This window comes from Narcine bancroftii, chromosome 3 (genome assembly GCF_036971445.1).
Source record: "Narcine bancroftii isolate sNarBan1 chromosome 3, sNarBan1.hap1, whole genome shotgun sequence".
Classification (NCBI taxonomy): Eukaryota; Metazoa; Chordata; class Chondrichthyes; order Torpediniformes; family Narcinidae; genus Narcine; species Narcine bancroftii.
The window spans coordinates 265,454,249-265,473,601 of NC_091471.1; the positions used below are offsets into that span (position 1 = coordinate 265,454,249).

The window sequence follows — 19,353 nt, forward strand, 5'->3', positions numbered from 1 at the left end:
TTGAGTAAACAGTTTTAAACTTTGGGGAAATACAAGAGGATCTGTGATCAAAGCAGATTTCCTTTCAGAATTTGCACATGTTCCTATCAGATTAACTTCCATTAAAATTATATCCAATTTTTATCTAAGTCATACCTTTTGTTCGAACTTTCCTTTTTACTGGCATTTGCGAAGCATTAGGAATAGAGAGACAATGTATTCAATACAAAAACATTCAGAAAATAACTCTATTAATAATAGGAGCAGGATGGTCACTGTAGTGGTTTGCGCAATGCTGTTACAGTGCTAGTGACCTGGGTTTGAATCCAGTGTTATCTGTAAGGAGTTTGTACGTTCTCCCCACGTCTGCTCTGGTTTCCTCCCATTTGCAAAAAAAAACCAACAACCTACCTGGTTGTAGGTCAATTGGTTGTATGGGGCAGCATGGGCTTGTTGGCCAAAAGGGCCTGTTACCATGCTGTATGTCTAAATTTAAAACTTAAACTGAATTTTCTCCAAATATCCCATTTTAAGAATGGAAATATGATCATTTAATTTAAATTTAACAATTTTAAAAATTATAAACATCTTGAGTGAATGGGGAAAATACATTTACATTCTTTATTGTGATATTTATTAAGCTAATATTTTAGTTTCTGAAGGCATACCTTCTTTAGACTTAATTACTTGCATTTTTTTTTTCCATTCTGTCCCCAAAAAGCTGGTTTCTGCTCCTTGCTCAAATGGACACCAAGTAATGGTGAGATATTCAACTACGCTATGTTGAACTGCGCACGCAAGTTCTTCACTACAAGAATCACCGGACAAAAAATATGCAGAGTCCCCCATCTCCTTCACTCCATTTTGTGAGCTCAGTTTCACCGAGATATAATCCACCATCATGGATGCCCAAGAAGCCTTCAAGAAAGGACTAAATTTGGGTAAATTCTCCGGTTCTGGATGGCTCAATTATCACATTGGTCAGCAGAGGGCTCAACGAACTGGCTACAGTATCATATAATATTGAATCCGCACGAGGTTGGGATCATGAAATGCGCACATTACCATGTTCTGCATCAGCCATCTCAAAGACCCCTTCCTCGCTGACAGGCTGGAGGGCATGCTCGCTTGATCTTGAGCATCGGACTCTTTTAATAGGGATATTTCCATCTGTGAATGCCAGAAAAATAAAAATGCCTAAAGGAATGAGATAAAGAAAGCGCAAGCAACAGGCACAAACTGTCATAAATTAGATATCTGCATTTCTATGGTGCTTTTAATAGCTTCTCACCTTCCTATTTTGCTTTGTAGTCAATAATTTTTTTTTCATGTGTATCCACTCGTAATGTGGGATTGACTTTATGGAGGTGAACAGGAGGTGAAGTGGTTCAGGTGTGTCAGCACCTCAACTCAAGAGCTTGACTTCAATTTGCGGGCAAAGGACTCACCACTTGTCATCTCTCAATTTTTATTTTGAACAAACTCTGCCATTTCTTTGCATCATCCAGCTACATCATCATCCAAAAAAAAGAAGAAGAAATGCATCGACGGTGCCAGCATTTTAGATTCTATGATGCACACAAACTGAGCTGGGGGCATAAATTGTGCAGTGCTCTTTAGACTGCTCCAGTGAAACTGTTATGCTCTAAGTCATACACCATGCCACACCATCCAGTGTCGACAAGGGTGATGTCTTAGAAACAAAGAATAAGTAGAATCGAAAACTTTGGGGATGATTATGTAGCATAGTCCATCTTTACATCCTGGTCGATACAAAAGGAGTTGCTCACTAAATAGGTTATTCATAGTCAATTGATCCAAACGTGACTCAGGCAGGACTCCATTGGGGAACAGCACTGGGGACCACAAATGCATTTTCTCCCTTTCTGAAGCTGACTTAAATAACCAATTTAAATATTAATGAACCTTGATTAGCTGGGCCATTACAACACCAGGTACATTAGGCATAAGCCGACTTGCTCGTTATTATTTTATATCCCTTCACCCCAAATTCCTATTTTAAACAACAAATCTTGGGATGTGGCTTCTTGCTGGAACAAGTGTCAGCAGGACCTTTAATGTTGGGGCTGCTTCTCTGGCAGGACTCAAAGAATGCAGAGACTAGTTCTTTAAAGTTTAATTCAGTTAATCTCAACCTTATTCTTTTCCATTATCCAGAATCTTTCCCATAATCCAGCATCTTTTCTCCCAAGTATCATTTTTGAAAACCAGCATAAGATCTGTTTACATCATTCTATCTTGCAGTATTTTGCAAGACCTAAACTAGGTTTATGGAGGTCCTTGGGAAATCCAGTGATTTTCCACCGAATTTGCTTTCAGTCACACGGACTTTCCCCATTTGAACAGTAAAACATTTAAAACACAACCACAGGACATGGTTCTAAAACTATGTAAATTTTAATTTTAAGATGCTTGAATATCTCATACTTTATACAAAAAAAATGCTCTTCACTGGCTGCAGTGTCAGTTTCAGAATAATTCCAAAAATTTTTCTTTTGTGAAGCTGTTCCATTAATTAGTCCAATACATCAGCAATGGTGAATGCTTTTTTTTTTAATTTAATTTTTAAAATTTAGACATACAGCACGGTAACAGGCCATTTCAGCTCAAGAGTCCATGCCGCCCAATTTACAATTAGACTACACCTCCGGAATGTTTCAAATGGCAGGAGGAAACCGGAGCCCCTGGTGAAAATCCATGCAGACACAGGGGGAACATACAGCACGGATTTAAACCCCAGTCCCGATCACTAGAGCTGTAAAGGCACTGCATTAACCTTTATGCCAACCATGCTGCCATATGTAGGCGTTATATGATTTATTGTGAATTCTATGCTCCTAGTCATAAAGGATTTAAGTTACTGATTACTGTGTTAACTTGCCCACCTACCTTCTAAGATCTGAGTGTGAACACTTGAGCCCCATCCTGTTAATTCATCTGATTTGTTCATTCTGTGGCTCCTCTTCAATAAAATTGTTACTTGAATAGTTTTTCCTTATTGGTCCTACCAAAACTCTTCCCTTCACACCTTCTCTGCTACGAACGTTACCTGCCACATGTCCAGCCATTCTACGAGTTTGTTCTCCAAGTCTATTGCTATCTTTGTTTACATTCTAATGTTCACATTCCTGCAGCAGAAGTTAGTGGCTGGTCAGCCAGAATTGGGCCCCAAAGTTCTTTCTGCCTCACCCCTAGTCTAAGACATTGCCTGATTGTTCTATCGTTTTAGACTAGCTAACAGCAGAAATTAGATTTTTAAAAAAACAGGGGTTTGAAACAGGCTTTTCTTAAACAAAAAGCAAGTGATGTTTGTGTCGAGTGAAAAAGATCAGAAGTGATAATTTTTCATTTACCTGTAACATCATTCTCCACTCCTATATCTTCAGCAACTTTGAGAAAAATCTAAAAAAGGTGAATAGATTAAAAATGCAGTAGTTATTCACATTTTAAATATTTAAAGTACTATAAAAAAAAAGACAGAATGGAAATAATGAAACCTAGATAAAAGTCGATGCAACATGGGTAAGTAACACCAGGAAGGGAGAAAGAGAACCAAGATTTAACCTGCATGTTAAATAACATTAAGTGTGACAATAAATGCATGCACGTGTGACAGTAATGCATGTATCCACCACTCTGTAGACTGTCACAGATCTTTGGGATGAATTGCTTTTCCATTCAGTGATCAATGTATTTTGGTCATTGAGAACTAGATGAAATGTGTTGGTCAATGTCCTTTTACCCCGAGCTCCATTCAGCCAAGTTTGATGTGACCAACATTTTGTGCCCATTGGCTACAGGATGGTTGACAAATTGATCGACTTTGTGGGGTGGGAAGTTAGGAGTTGGTTGGGGGGTGGGAGGGAGGCATAAAGCTGTCCTTGAACTGTTCGGTTGCATCATTCTTCACTACATTTGAGGAATCTGAGACGAGATGCCTCAGTTGTGGAAAAACCAGTGACGCTGTGATTACTCCCTTAAGAGCCATAGAGCAAGGAAATGAGCCTTTTGACACAATGCCTTCATGTTGAACAAGAGGTACCCATTTATAGTAATCTCCATTTATTTACCCCACATTCCAGCATTCAACTCCACAGCAGGGGCAATTTACATTAACCATGCAACAGAACAATCTACATGTCTTTGGATGTGGGAGCAAACAGAGTCTCTGGAAAAAATGCATCCGGTTACAGGGAGCTTATGGAAACTCATCAACATCCAAGGTCAAGATTGAACCAGGGTCGCTGCAGGAGCTCTACATGCTGCACTGCTGAGAGGCCCTTGAGAACAGCTGAAGTTAGGAATGATGGAACAGACAAGGTTAAAGGATAACGGAACAGGAGTTTAAAATGAGAAGGGTCTTTAACAGAGTGAATATTGGTCTGGAAAGATCTGATCCCAGAATCTCAGCAGAGACATGGATTTTTGTCTTGGAGGAGAGACCGACTTGGAATACCAGGAGCAAGATATGGGAGAGGTTGGTCACCAGGGAATTCCACCAGAAGCAATCAGGATGTAAAACAATGCATTGTACATAAAGAGTACTGACAGCCTTGGGATTGACTTTGTCTTTGATAGGTTAGATTGGCTACCATTTCAATGGTAGGAGAGTTGATAACCAGAGGACAAAGCTTCAAAGGAAAATGGCTCAGAAATGATGAGAACCCTTTCAAAGAGTTGACTAAATCGAGAATTCAATACATAAGAGTGACATTAGCTAGCTGATTTAATTGACCGAAATGGGTTGAATACTGGAAAGGAACATTTTGCAGGGGTCCAGGGAAATGAGTAATGCAGTGAGACTAATTAAGTTGCTCCCTTAATAGGCTGAATGACCCCTTTCCTTAGAGGAAAATTCAATGATTTGCATACCCCATAACAGTGCATACCATCTCCCGCTAAACACAAATTGGAATCCTCCACAAAACTGTTTGATTAGATACAATTGGCTACAGAATGCAATTGTCTTAAACAATTCTGGACACATGAGGATTACATTTCATCCCACAAATTAGATATCATCCATTAGTGACTGACCGATTTCCCCAAGTGTAAGTCAGAGATCACCAAAAGAAGAAAAAGAAAATTCACAGTTTAAGGCAATCCTTTGCTTTAAGAGATTCTTATTTTTTCGCTCACAGTGAGGGTGGAGTAAAATGGAGTAGACAAGCACAAGAGGGAGCCATTAGAAGGATGGTACCATTGGGGGCATAGGGAATGAGGGCATTACAATAAATATCATGTTGGAAGAACACATACCTGCTGTTTTCTAGTACATTGGGATCCTTTATGTCCTTCTAATGTTATGGCTAAGAAGGAGCTTTACTCTCTCTATAACTCTTTGTACTTTATTTATTAATGCTCTCTGAAGCAAATGGGAAATTCACCCTGCATAGAACCTGCATCGTTCCTGGACCGATAATGCATGGAGTGACTGAAATGGGAGACTGCTGCATTACCAACTTCCAACATATTTCATCCAGAGAAACAAAAATGTTTAAAGGAAACAGAAACAAGTGTTTAAAAATGGGGAGAGAAGTACAAATGAACACCACAGACACTGACCAACAGATGGATCAGAGATTTTGTTATTGGAAAGATCTCCTTGTGAATACATTAATTTCCCATAAAGTAACAATGCTTCAAAGAAATTTGGGAATCTTAAGAACACGAGGAGTGGGAGGAAAAATTAAACTTTTTTCTTTAATTTCCAAAGAAGATTTAAGATTTTGGTACAATTCTCCAACATGCTAACAAGCAAATGTAGCTTCAGTTGTGGAATTAGCATTCCAGGATACTTTACAAGGAATAATCATAATGTGACAGCAAGCCAGGCCCAAATGAATGAAAGATTGGACAAAGAGATGGGCTTAAGAGTCATCTTTAAGTAGTGGGAGAAGGAGAGGTTAAGTCTGAAGGTTTAGGAATTAGGTGGCTGAAGTTAATGGTGAATGGTGGGAATGGACAAAAAGCCAGAAATGGAAGACATCAGAGAGTTGTAGTCTGTGAAGAGGTTATAGAGATAGAAGGGACTGATCCATGGAAGAATTTGAAAACAAGATGAGAATTTTAAAACTTAAGGCTAGGCTGTTGCCACTTTCTCGCCACCTCCATGCATGCTGACCTCTTCAAGGGTGGTGTCCGAGATACCATAACTGGAAATTCCGAGCTCACAGAGACGATTGTCCAGTTCCTGGAAGAGTTCCACAAATGCACCATCTTTTGCTCCAATATAGGGTAAAACATAAGTCATTTCATGGCCAATATCTTCCACTAAGCGAGTTTCAGAGACATATTTCTGCACCAGAGCTAAAACAGTTGACACATCTGAGAGGTAAAAAAAACAAAGAAAGAAATGTGAGAACCACAGCCTTCACCCACCATCTGCAGTTGGCCATCCTCTCAAACATTCTCCTTGCCCAGCTATAACATAGAGGGAGGCTCACCCATGAAACAAAGGATGGGATAAACAAAAGTGACCTGATACCAACTTAGCAGCTGGACACACCTGCAGCCCAGATGGCATCTTATAGGAAGCCATTCTGTATGGCCCATTATTGTCACTCTATATCTTCACCTTGCTTACTTCACATCAATTTGACTCTCCCTTCCCATACTGACATGCCCCGCTTGGGCACACAAAGTAAACTAGAGTCTGCCCCACCATTCATTTCAGAGTTGATCTATTTTCCCACCCAGCCCCACTGCCCAGCCTTCTCTCCATATCCTTTGACACCCTGGCTAATTAAGAATCTATCAATCTCTGCCTTAAATACACCCAATGGCTTGACCTCCACAACCGCCTGTGGCAACAAATTCACCACCTTCTGGCTAAAGAAATTCCTCTCCCAAATCTTGAAGTTGTGCCCTCTTATCCTACTCTCCCACCATCGGAAACAACCTTTGTCTTCTCTCTGTATCTTTCCACATATTCAAATTGTTTCAATGAGATTCCCCCCCACATTTTCCAAAATTTCAATGAGCACAGGCCAAGAGCCATCAAACATTTCTCATATGATAACCCAGAATCATTCTTGTGAACCTCTCTCAAACCCTTTCTTAAACTGCTCACAATACTCCATGAGGTCTCACCAATGCCTCCTAAAGCCTCAACATCACATCCCTGCTCTTATATTCTATTCCTCTTGAAATGAATGCCAGCATTGCATTTGCCTTCTTCACCACTGACTCAACCAGCAAGTTTACCTTCAGGCTATACTGCACGAGGACTCCTAGGTACCTTTGCAACTGGGAATTTTCAACGTTATCCCCATTTAGAAAATGGTCTGCCTGTTTATTTCTTCCACCAAATTGCATGACTACATTTTCTGACATTGTATTTCATTTGCCTTTTCTCTGCCCATCCTTCTCATCTGACTGAATCCTTCTGTAGCCTCCCTGTATCCTCACACTACCTGCTCCTTCATCTGTCTTCGTATCATCTGCAAACTTGGCCACAGCCATTCATTTTATAATCTAAATCACTGATATACAACATAAAAAGTGGCACCATCACCTACCCCTGTGGAACACCACTAGCAACTGGCAGCCAACCAAATATGATCCCTGTATTCGGTCTCCCTGATTCAATCAGCCAATGCTCTACCCACATCAGTAGGTTTCCTGTTCTACCATGGGCTCTTTCAGCATTTGCAACCTTTGTCTTCTCATCACTCACACCACCCTGTACCTCCACCTGAGCTCTTTGTGTTTCTTGCCTCTCTCTCCTTTGTCCAGTATCTGCTATTCTTCCATCTCTGTCTGTCATATTTCACTGCCACCTGGTTCACCAAAGCCACATGGGCCCCCTGCTCCACCTCTCCCATCCTGTTCTCTTCACACTGACTTCTCCTGTACATAGCCATAGCCTTATTAAAGGGTTCCACCCAAAACATCAACAATTTCTCCAATGATGCTGCCTGACCTGCTGAGTTCCCCAACAGATTGTTTAGAAACTTGAACTACGAGTTTGTATTATTTTTTTCTCTCTCTTCTAAGCAGGACACATGGAGTCAGTTGGACAGCATTTTTGTTTAATATACTGGGGGATTCATTTGATTTTTTTTAAATTAAAGCACTTTAATTTGGTAGATTTGTATGCAACTTGATCTACAAATATAGAATGCAAAGTTTTTGTGGATTGCAGTTTCATAGGTATGCCACACTAAAATAGTTTCCAAAGATTTTTTTAAAAACTTTATTTAGACATACAGCACGGTTACAGGTCCTTTTGGCCCACGAGTCCATGCCACCCAATTGATCTACAAGCTCTGATAGGTTTTGAAGGGTGGGAGGAAATTGGAGCCCCCAGGGGAAAACCCATGCAGACATGGGGAGACTGTACAAACCCCTTACAGACCCTGGTCCCGATCATTGGCGCTGCAGCAGCATTGCACTAACCCCTACCCTTATAACCGTGCTGTCCAACACTAATCAAACACCAATTAAATAGAACAATGTTGAAGCATACCTTATTCTCACCAAAAGGGAATAAAACTTACCAAGTGCGCCCGTTTCACTCCCAAGCCCAGTATCATAACTTCTCTCAGAATCAGTGTCATCCTAGAAATATTCAAACAAAATGAAGTCTCTCTGGTCACCAAGTATTTTGAACAGTCCCTTGAGCTTTTAGCCCTGCATCTGCTTAATTATTCCAAACCTACCATATTTTGAGTAATGTAATTCGAGTTAATCAGGAATAAAGCTCATGTCTACTCCAGATATGAAAACAGAAGAATGTCATGACTATTCATATTTCTGATAATGTACAGGCATCAGAATCTGAAAACATCCCCATAAATTACTATAGAATACCAATTTTGTACATCAGAAGAGCATGCTAGAATACATGTGAAACAATAATAAGTGAAAAGCACTCTATCCTCCTCTGACTGATTCTTCCCCAGGGCCTCACTATTAAGGAACTCCTCAGTTTTAAAAAAAAAATTTCACTCCTTTCAAAACCAAAGGTTTACAAAACAAAGCAATCAATACAGGTCGAGTGCCCCTTATCCAAAATGCACAAGACCGAAGTGTTTCATATTCTGGCTTTTTTCGGATTTTGGAATAACGTGTTTAATAATGTGAACAATGTTTTATACACTCCAAAAAAAAAATTGATCTCTGCTTACAAAAGAAGATCAATTCAGCACCAAATACTGGAAATTCTGCTGGATGGCAAAAAACAGTGAGCAATGCACATCAGTCTGGTGGTGACGATGTGTCTGGCGCCTCCTTGTGGCGTCACGTCGGCACTCAAAAAGTTTCGGAACTTTGGATAAGGGGTACTCAACCTGCATTCATATTCCAAGTCAATCCTCTGTTGATTGCCGTGCTGTGGTTCTGAATTATGAATGGCGACAAAAAGAAAGATATGCAAAAGCCCAATATCTGTGGTACCTTTCTCATACCGATGGTGGTGCTACTGGAGCTGGCTGGTGTCGTCTTATCATTTTCCTTTTTAACTAATGTTAAGTAATAGCCAGTTCCCAAATGGTTTTTGAGGAACAGCGAAGAGCCACAACAGCAGAGCTTTCCATGGGAGATAATGGCAATTCTGTCTCCAAGGAGATCTGCCTCATCCATGTAATGGGTTGATAATATAATGGTGCGGCCTGTGGAGGAACAAATCATTAATGACAAAATGAATCTTCTCCAGAAAGGAACACTAATTGTCACAGCCCAGGCAAACTCCCAAAGTCAATCACCAGTTTCTGAAAAATTTGTTTCGTCCTAAGATTAGGCTTGCTCTCACCAGACGTGCAATTCGTGAGAGTGACGGAGGAAACAAATTATTTCTGCTCTAAGTTAACTTCCAATGATTCCACTGAAAGATCACCACTGGACTTGGCTACGATAGTTTCCACAAGGGTGGAAGACTCTCAAGGGTTTGGACTCGAAAAGTGTCCAAGTGGGATAGTACTCAGCCTCAATTAAAGTGCTCGGTGCTGAAAATAAACAAAATGCCTTTGATCTATCCAGAAATTTAAAATCTTGTACAAATGGTGCTTGGGAAGCCTGTTATGGAACAACTAGTTTCTGTCTGGCAACTATTGCAATAATAAAGGTTGAATGAAGGCATCCACAACTTGGTATAATATTTGGCTTGGGAACATTACAACTCTCAAAAGTGACTTTAGAGCAGTAGCTCTGGTGACTAGGAGAGCAATGGTTACAAAGAAAGGGACAAGGGATTGGGTAAATGGAAAGATTACAGAATAAGGTTGAACAAGATATCCAATTGAGAAGCCATCCTATCTGAATAGAAACACAATTTTTTGGAATTCGTATCAATAATAGTTTCAAAACATTTTAGGAGTATAAAGTGACCTTTGACCCATCATGCCACTATCTGCAACTTAATCCCAATAATGAGCTTTATCACATGACCCACCTTTTCTATATTTAAGCAGGAGCTCCCATATTCCTCGGCGCGAGTATGGGTCAACGCCAGCAGTTGGCTCATCTAAAATAACCACCTTAGATCCACCAACAAAAGCTATGGCAACCGAAAGCTTCCGCTGCATGCCACCTTGGAACAAATACACAAACGCAATGTTCATACATTCCACCAGAAGAAACATGGCAAACTCCTACAAAGGGAGGAAGAGAGTTCCCACCTGAGAGATTTTTCGTTTGTTCTCGACGTTTATGCTCCAAACCTACATCGTCAATCATCAGCTTTATTTCTTCTTTCACCTCCCCCTCTGTCAGGCCCTTCAGTCTTCCATAAAACCAGACGTGCTCCTCCACAGTTAAGCTGAGAAAAATGATAAAACATTGAAAGATTATGGAATGCCACTGTATTACTTCTCCATTGGCTCTTTACAGATTTGGTGTGAAATAGGTTGCACGAGTCGGCGAGAAATTCAATGCATTGTTTTGTACCATCTAGCAGTTGAGAGTGAAATGCTGCATTCAATGTGGATAGGAAATGTCAATGTGGCCCTCCATGTTTGACAAAGGCATGTCAAGTCCACTGGGCTTGCAGTGATAATATTAACCAATAGGCATACCATCTTTGATTTTGACACTATAAAATTTCATAGAATACATTACTACTTTGAAATGTAGCAGAAAGATTTGCATCGGCAGAAGTGGAAGGATTGGTCTTTACATGAGCCACCGTAGAAAGTCCACTTCTAAAGCCAACCTCAGAAATTGGCAGGTCTTTAATACTGCAAGCAAAGCTGCGCTCTCTATAATGCAATGGGCAGGGATTTGGGGTAGGTTGGTGCATTGATGGCGAACTGACCAATCCTTTACCCACGCAAGCAATCAGAGAATTGGTAGGAAAGCTTAGGAGAGCATTAAATTAAAGTAGCAAAAGCAAGTATGAGAGTTTTTGTCATTTGCAAGGCTACAAATGTTTTAGAATCAAAGCATTTATACCTCCATCATGATCTGGTGATGCAAATCTCCTTATCAACAAAAGTACTTACATGTCAAAAAGTACATTATGTTGTGGACACATCCCTAGGGACTTTCTGATGGTATCCAACTCTGTGAATATATTTCTTCCCAGAATATATGCTGTACCAGAGGTGGGTGGAAACAATCCAGTAAGGATAGACCTTCCAGGAAATAATAAACAATTTTAAACTTGAATAGAAATATCACTGTAAAACAGAATTACATAGTTGGTACATGATAGGTAAACATGCCCTCCAATGTTCAAATACCAGGAAGGTCTGGGGCTTTAACTTCAGTTTCCACTGAATTTATTAAAGAGTAACAGCTTGGATTTTATCTCATCAAGAAAACACTACATTTCCTCCTGACTGGTGCTCAATTCTCAGGTCTTCAAACATGACAAGCTCATCTTTTCTTCTCCCCTCCCCTCCCCTCCCCCCCCCCCCCCAAACATTCCTCCTGTAATATTCCCAATGGGTTCTCCCATTCACATACAATACGTATCTTTTGGCCAGCCATCTAACTTGCTCTCTAATAGATATCAAACCCTCCCTACTTCTAGACCCACCTTTTCTTTCAGATCCTGATTGAACCAAAAAAAAATCAAAATGCCTGAGTTGGTAGAACTCTGGAAATGCTGGAAATACTGAGGATTTCCTTCGGAGGGTAAAACAGTCAACATTTTTCTCATTCACAAATGCTGCCTGCCATGTAGAATATTTGCAGTAATTCTCCTTTATTTCAAATAGCACTACTGTGCATTTTCAGCTGGTCTTGTTGGCAGCCATTCTCACCCAGGATTACAGGTTTATGCCCAATTAACATTTGGAGCTCAAGTTTGACAAGTATTCTCCTTCAATAAGGATTGCAGAAACATGGTCCTTACAAACACAAGCAAAATCACAAACCAATTATCAAAGGGCATGGAAATCCGATTAGAGCTTTAATTAGAGCAGAGAACAGTCCAACTCAGGAACAGACCTTTTACCCCCGCTACTTGTATCGAAAAAAACTCTGCTACTTGCTTATGATGAACATCATCCCATTGCCTGAATATTCATGCGTCCTTAACCATTCCTGTCATATCAGCTTCCATCACTACTCCTGGCAGCCTATTCCAGTCGTAATAGTTGACCCTGTGTAATAGTTCATCCTTTCCTCTTTTTTTGGCCAAAAGATTGGGTGTTTTTGTATGACCCATGTAAAAGTTGACCCCCAAATTTGACCTGAAGAATTGGTCCTAAAAACATTGACTATTATACAAATATATATAGTACTCTGTGTCGCAAAACTTATGCAATACATCTCCCTTTAAACTTGCGCCTCATCACATGTATGTGACGTTTTTACTTGGGGGTGGGGGTGGGAAAATTCTTACAGTCTATTCCATCTGTGGCTCTCATAAGTTTATGAACTTCTATTGGGTCTCCCCTCGTCTGCTGATGCTTCACAGGAAGCAAATTGTTGGTCCATCCTTTCCACATCATAGTTAAACAGCTATTAGCAACAGTATGACTGACATTCTTCTGTGTAAGAGGGGTATCATTCTTTTTCCTTTATGTTCTAGCTTTATGCAAAACAAGCAAACATTTGCTTACACAAACATCAATACAACCCCAAGTAGTTCAATGGGTGTGAAAGAGAGAGAACGAGAGACTTTGGCAAACTTAGCAAGGGGGGGGGGGTGGGGGGGTTTAAATTTGAACAACATTGTGAGGCTACAATTTGAGTTGGAACATCTCAGATGGATAGAGGACCCGAGGAACAAGGCTTTGGATTTTCTTGAAACAAACATTGAAACTTAAAAATTGGGGTATTACTTAATGGGAGCCAGTGTAGAACAACGGCTTTGTTGAACAAGATGGTTGAACAAGATTTATTAGAAGATACTTTTGGAGATGTCCTGCTTAGAAGGGTAGTGCAAACAAATGGTCATTTCCACACAATTGTTTTGGCTTTACCCCTTTGGAAGAAAATTTGCTTCATCCAGCATTGGATATTATACAAGCAATCTTGTCTTGGCTGGGGAACATTGATCGTCATTAGTTCACAAGTGGTAAATGAAAGTATGTTTTTTTGATGATGTTGCCAAAGCAATAAATAGAGGAGAAATGGTGGAGAAAGCAAGGATAGATCATTTGGAAATATCAGAAACAATGATACCATCATAGGCTAGAAATCTCCTATTAATGCCTATACATGTTTTGAATAATAAATCTCACATGGTAGTTGTTTTTCCAGCTCCATTATGCCCAAGAAATGAAGTGATTTGCCCTTCATAGAAATTGAGGCTAAGTCCATTAATAGCCTTCTTTCCGTTCCCATAAATCTTCACTAGCCTCTGGATGGACACACCCAGTTTAAGATGAGTTGGCTCCTTCTCCAAGTGGACTGAAGGAAACAAAAAAAATCTAATAATTATTCACCTCAGAATTATTATTACCTTAGAAAGGAGCAAACATGAACAGGGATGAAGGGCACCTCCTATTGCTCAGCTCAGTTCCAGATCAAAGAATAGCTGAAGGAATTACTGTATTGTGAAAGGAATAAAACACATCTTCCCTCATTTCCCCACCTTACAACTCCCCAATGGCTGGATTGGATTGAGAATTCACATTTATTTTGTTTTGAAAAGCTCAGAGGAATTGCCCAGTCATCTTCCCAGGTTACAAAAACAACACTACCTGTGTACATCTATAGATAAAACTGCAGTCATAAATGTGACCAGCACTGATATTCCAAGTGCTTCTTCCAGAACAAATCCATCCTATATTGTTTGAAAGATGTATGCAAACATTAGGTGTATTGTTTGAAATATGCACCATCAAGATATTCTTAAAGGAACAGTTGATCTTAATATTTTTCAAGATACAAAAGAAAACAAATGCGAAATGTTAAATCTGAGCTATTTAGTTCTGAAGCTTTCACCTTTTTTAGCATTTCCATTATCAGAATGTTGAAACAGATCTTCATTCGAATATAGCTCTCCACACCAGTAACTCCGAAGGATGGGAAAATACCAGGGTTTGGGGATTCCGTATTGACCTACAGGCAAAAATCATTAATAAAATGAGGCAAGAATCTGCCACATTACATTGAGTTCTAATACTCCCATCCATATTGCATTCTGGACATGCAGAATGACATCTCAAAACTGGTTCTTGTGTTCAATCCTGTATATTATGTTGTTCCTCCCCACATCAGTAATTCTCTGATTCACATCCCTACATAGAGTCTATGTACCTCCAATACTGGACCGTACTTAAACCATGCTTTTCATTATCCTTTTCTCCTTGCTTTGACTTCTACACCTCTGGCTCTGCAATGTCTTAAAGGCCTCTCTGATTCAACTGATCATCTTCCTCATCTTTTCAGAAGAAATTGTTTTTTCCTGGGATTTGCTTCTAAGGAGTTGGCTGCTTCCCAGTGTATTGCACAAGTGGTTGTTCCTCATACAAATTCCTTGGATACATATATATAGCATGGTAACAGGCCCTTTCAGCCCATGAGCCCGTGCTCCCCAATTACACTGAATTAACCTACAACCCCAGTACGTTTTGAGCAGTGGGAGGAAACCGGAGCACCCAGAGGAAACCCATGTGGAGAACATACTGTCCTTACAGACAGTGCTTGATTCGAACCCCAGTCACTGGCGCTGTAACAGTGTTGCGCTGATCGCTACGCTAACTGTGCCATCATTTCAATGCAGCCTGATCGTCGCACATACAATAATGCATTTCCAACAGTGCTCAATGAGGACCTTGGATCCTGGGCGATTGGACATTCTTTCTATCGTGTGGTATTCTAAGGCTGCTCAAGCTTTGTCGTAATTAAACACGGAAGATCCTATTCTGTTTGGCTCAGTGCTGCATAGCATGCTTGCGAACTAAACCACCTTTAGATTAAGTACTGACAAGGGTTTCAGTTTTATTTTCTTTAGATTAATAATGGAAATCTTTTTTTAAAAAATCTAACCCATTTGGGGAGATTGGCATCTGCACTGCTTTGTTGTCATTATATTCTAGATAAAATCATGAATTACCTGGAAACACTGCTTCAATATACCATGTGGCAATACCATAGAAGACAGCATCAAACAGCATGAGGATGATGGAAGTAATAAAGTTATACGCATCGTCCTCCACTGGACTAGAAACTAGGTTAAACCACTGAATACCAATTCCTTGTTCTTCATAGAGAGAAAAATATTCACAACCAAAACCAAATGCGACTGGAGACAAAAGGCTCTGTAATCAAAGAAGAGAGGTTTCAAGAAACTCTCCGACTGTACATTCCTGCATTACAAGGGAATCGCATTCTTAGAAAATCATCTATATTATCACATTAAAAATGTACAAAATTCAATGTTTCTTTTGCATTTTGTGTTTACTTTGAAATTTTTCTCACACAAATTTAGTAAGGGGGAATTTTTTTGTTCCTTATCATATTTTAGACCTCAAGAGCATTTTTTGATCGAGATTGGTGAATTCCACAAAGATTAATTTTCACCACCTGAACTGCCGTACAATGGGGGCACATTTTATTCCAATTAGCAAGGAAAACACCTGGTAATCATGAAAACATAATTTTAAATAATACTAAAAGGACCAGGCCAATATTCTGGGACTAACTTGGGAAAGTATTGTGGTGAAACCACTCTGTCTTTGGCTTGGCTTCGCGGACGAAGATTTATGGAGGGGGTAAATGTCCACATCAGCTGCAGGCTCGTTTGTGGCTGACAAGTCCGATGCGGGACAGGCAGACACGGTTGCAGTGGTTGCAGGGGAAAATTGGTTGGTTGGGGTTGGGTGTTGGGTTTTTCCTCCTTTGCCTTTTGTCAGTGAGGTGGGCTCTGCGGTCTTCTTCAAAGGAGGTTGCTGCCCGCCAAACTGTGAGGCGCCAAGATGCACGGTTTGAGGCGATATCAGCCCACTGGCGGTGGTCAATGTGGCAGGCACCAAGAAACCACTATTGTATATGTAAATGATATGATCTTTTATGTACAACCCTACTCTCACTGGCCAGCTCGTGACTCCTCTCCTTTCTCCCCCATAAAGGCTGTCATGCCACAAGCCTGCCCCCAGTTTGAATCTGGGATGGAGAACCAGAAACACAAGGGATGCTGTCCATCCCTTGCTAATAAAAGCCTTCAGTTCCAGTAACTTCAGTCTTTGTGTAATTGATCATGCATCAAGTATAAAGGGTAAAGGTTGCTTAAAGGGTGGCTGGGGTCAAACTTCAAGCTGCTAAATTCCTGTCCTGATTAACTTTGTATCCAGTCTGCAGAAGCAATCCAAGGCAGGCCTGGAAATTAGCCTCTTTATACTTCCTCTATGCTCTCAATTTTGATGCAGGGTCTCGACTTGAATCATCGATCCCTTCCCTCCATGGAGGCAGCCCAATCTGCTGAGTTCCTCCAGCAATTTGATTTTTTTTTTTGCTCTCAATTCCTGCATCTGCAGTCCATGGCATTTTCATTGACCACCTCAGAAATCGCGGAATCAATGTTATGGTGTAGGTGACCATTTTCCGCATCAGTTGAATTCCATCTTCCAGCACTTGAAATCCAAACCTGCACATCATGATATTTCAATATTTCCAGGCAATTTTTAAATGCATCAAGGCTCTATCTCCATTATCCTACCAGGTGATAAAATCCAGACTCAACCACCCTCTAGCTATGAAATATTTCTGAATATTCCTCCGCCCTTCCTGCTTATTCCATTAGTATTCCTCCTAATTTTGTTTTCAAAAATACACTTCAATTAGTTTATCCTCAGCCTTCCCTGTTCCAAATGAAACTGAAGTCAGCTCATTCGATCTTTCCTCATGGGTAAAAGTTTCCAGTCCTGGCAACATGCTTGCAAATCTGCTTCACACCCTCTCCAGAGTAATCACACCTTTGATTTATTGTGGTAATCAGACTGTACACAATATTCCAATATGGACAAGCATTGTGTATGATTCCTCACTCTGATATTCTATGTTATAGTTAATAAAGGAATATATCTTTAGTTTTTAACTACCTTACCTCCCTGGCCACCTGAGGGGCTATGCGCATGCATTTCGTGTGCCTCCACATTTATCAGCACCCTACTGCATGGTTTATTCCTTTGACTTGATGAATTGCGTCACCTTGCAGCTCTGTGAATTAAATTCTATTCCCTTCTTTCTGGTCAGTCTATCTGCAGTTTCCTGCAGCGAAATCTTGCCCTCTCCCTGCCAACCAATATTTGCATCATTTACTTTCTTCCTGTGCTCAGTAAAAGGCAATTTCCTTGCCACTCATAAAAGGCTGAATTATTTGGGAAGGAGTTATCGTTGATGGAACTGATCACCATTTTATTCCCAGATCGAATGAGTCACATCATTTATTATTCAACAACCATTAGCAAAACTCTGTTTAGATAATAGTAGTATTTACAGCATACTCAGTGCCTTTGATAGATGCAGTTTATGGATGTATTTTGTGGTTGATAATATGTCTCTGCCCCCACCTCTTCGATCTGACCTTAATTCCAAACTGAAGGGATAAAACACTCAACTGTCCACCAGATTTATAGATCTGACATTTAGTGAGCTTTAGCTCAATTCATGGAAGAATGCAGTATTCTGAATGCCCGGAAATCAGCTCAAAATAGGAATTTTACTTAGTGAGGAAATGTAAAAACTGCTGATAACTGGAAATGTCTTACTGATTGAAGGAGGGATAGAGCCACATGGTTAGAGTGAAATGGAGATGGTTTTATTTCTTATTTCACCATACTATATCAGACATCAAAGTGCAGTCTAATTATATTCCTGAGCCACAATGTACCTGAACTGGAAGCATACTCTATTGGCAAACGGAGTAGGGAAGGCAGAAATAAAACTGCATTCTCCTCAGGCAAACATTTTAATGAACTCAAAAATCAAGTCTCTCATTGCTAAAGCCAATGTGGCTTTTGAAGTACTGCAATAATGCCATTTAGTTCATGGTGTCATCTCTTGGAGTATTCCTTCTAACCTCTTCACAGTTTTGAAAGCAAAAGGCATTGCATTATCACCCTTCTGTTCATGTCCTCAAAACCTTTCAATAACTACAATCCTCCAAAACAATTTTCATCAACTCTCTATTGTAAATTATCCTTTTAGCAATATAGCCTTCATATTGGGCAGTGGTTTTCAAACTTTTTCTCTCCACTCACATACCACCTTAAGTAATCCCTATTCCTTTGACTTGATGAATTGCGTCACCTTGCAGTTCTATGAATTAAATTATTGCTTAAGGTGGTATGTGAGAGGACAGAAAAAGATTGAAAACCATTTTAATCGTCCCTAATTGACTCGTTATGTGCACAGTTTCATATCTCCAAAGGAAATGGGCCAATGACAATTTTTCTCAAGCAAAATAATTCAGTAAGAATTGGATCTAGAGCAGTGGTTTTAAAACTGTCACTCTAAACTCACATTCCACCTTAAGCAATCCCTAGTAAGGAATTGCTTAAGGTGGTATGTGGGTGGGAAGGGAAGGTTGAGAATCACTGCTCTAGACCCAATTCTTACTGAAATATTTTGCTTGAGAAAAATTGCTATTGGCCCATTTCCTTTGGAGTTCTGAAACCATGCACATAACGAGCCAATTTAAACAATGGTTTTTAATCTTTTCCTGTCCATTGACATCCCACTTTAAGCAATCCCTTACTAATCACAGATCACTTATGGCACAGGGATTACTCAAGGTGGAATGAGAGTTTATGGGGTCAGTTTGAAAACCACTGGTCTAGAGCATTGGTTCTCAATCTTTTTTCCCTCTCTCACATACCACCTTAAGTAATCCCTATGCCATAGGTGCTCTCTGATTAGTAAGGGATTGCTCAAGGTGGGATGTGAATGGACCTTTTAAATGGTGGTGCAGCTGCAGCGACCATGCTGCCGTGGATCCAGGGAGAGTGGGGAGTG

At 40.1% G+C, this 19,353-nt stretch overlaps 1 protein-coding gene across 1 annotated transcript in view; it reads right to left on the reverse strand.

Moving 5' to 3' along the window:
• The window catches only part of LOC138756825 (phospholipid-transporting ATPase ABCA1-like), a 142,288-nt gene that overhangs the window by 31,975 nt on the left and 90,960 nt on the right, over positions 1-19,353 (reverse strand). The window contains exons 17-27 of the mRNA XM_069923215.1: positions 15,455-15,659; positions 14,341-14,457; positions 13,635-13,803; positions 11,442-11,573; positions 10,620-10,759; positions 10,394-10,531; positions 9,400-9,614; positions 8,502-8,562; positions 6,125-6,327; positions 3,354-3,402; positions 1,045-1,149 (exon numbers count right to left, since the gene is read on the reverse strand). Coding sequence (XP_069779316.1) covers positions 1,045-1,149; positions 3,354-3,402; positions 6,125-6,327; positions 8,502-8,562; positions 9,400-9,614; positions 10,394-10,531; positions 10,620-10,759; positions 11,442-11,573; positions 13,635-13,803; positions 14,341-14,457; positions 15,455-15,659 — 1,534 coding nt within the window. The remainder of the gene's footprint in view (positions 1-1,044; positions 1,150-3,353; positions 3,403-6,124; positions 6,328-8,501; positions 8,563-9,399; positions 9,615-10,393; positions 10,532-10,619; positions 10,760-11,441; positions 11,574-13,634; positions 13,804-14,340; positions 14,458-15,454; positions 15,660-19,353) is intronic.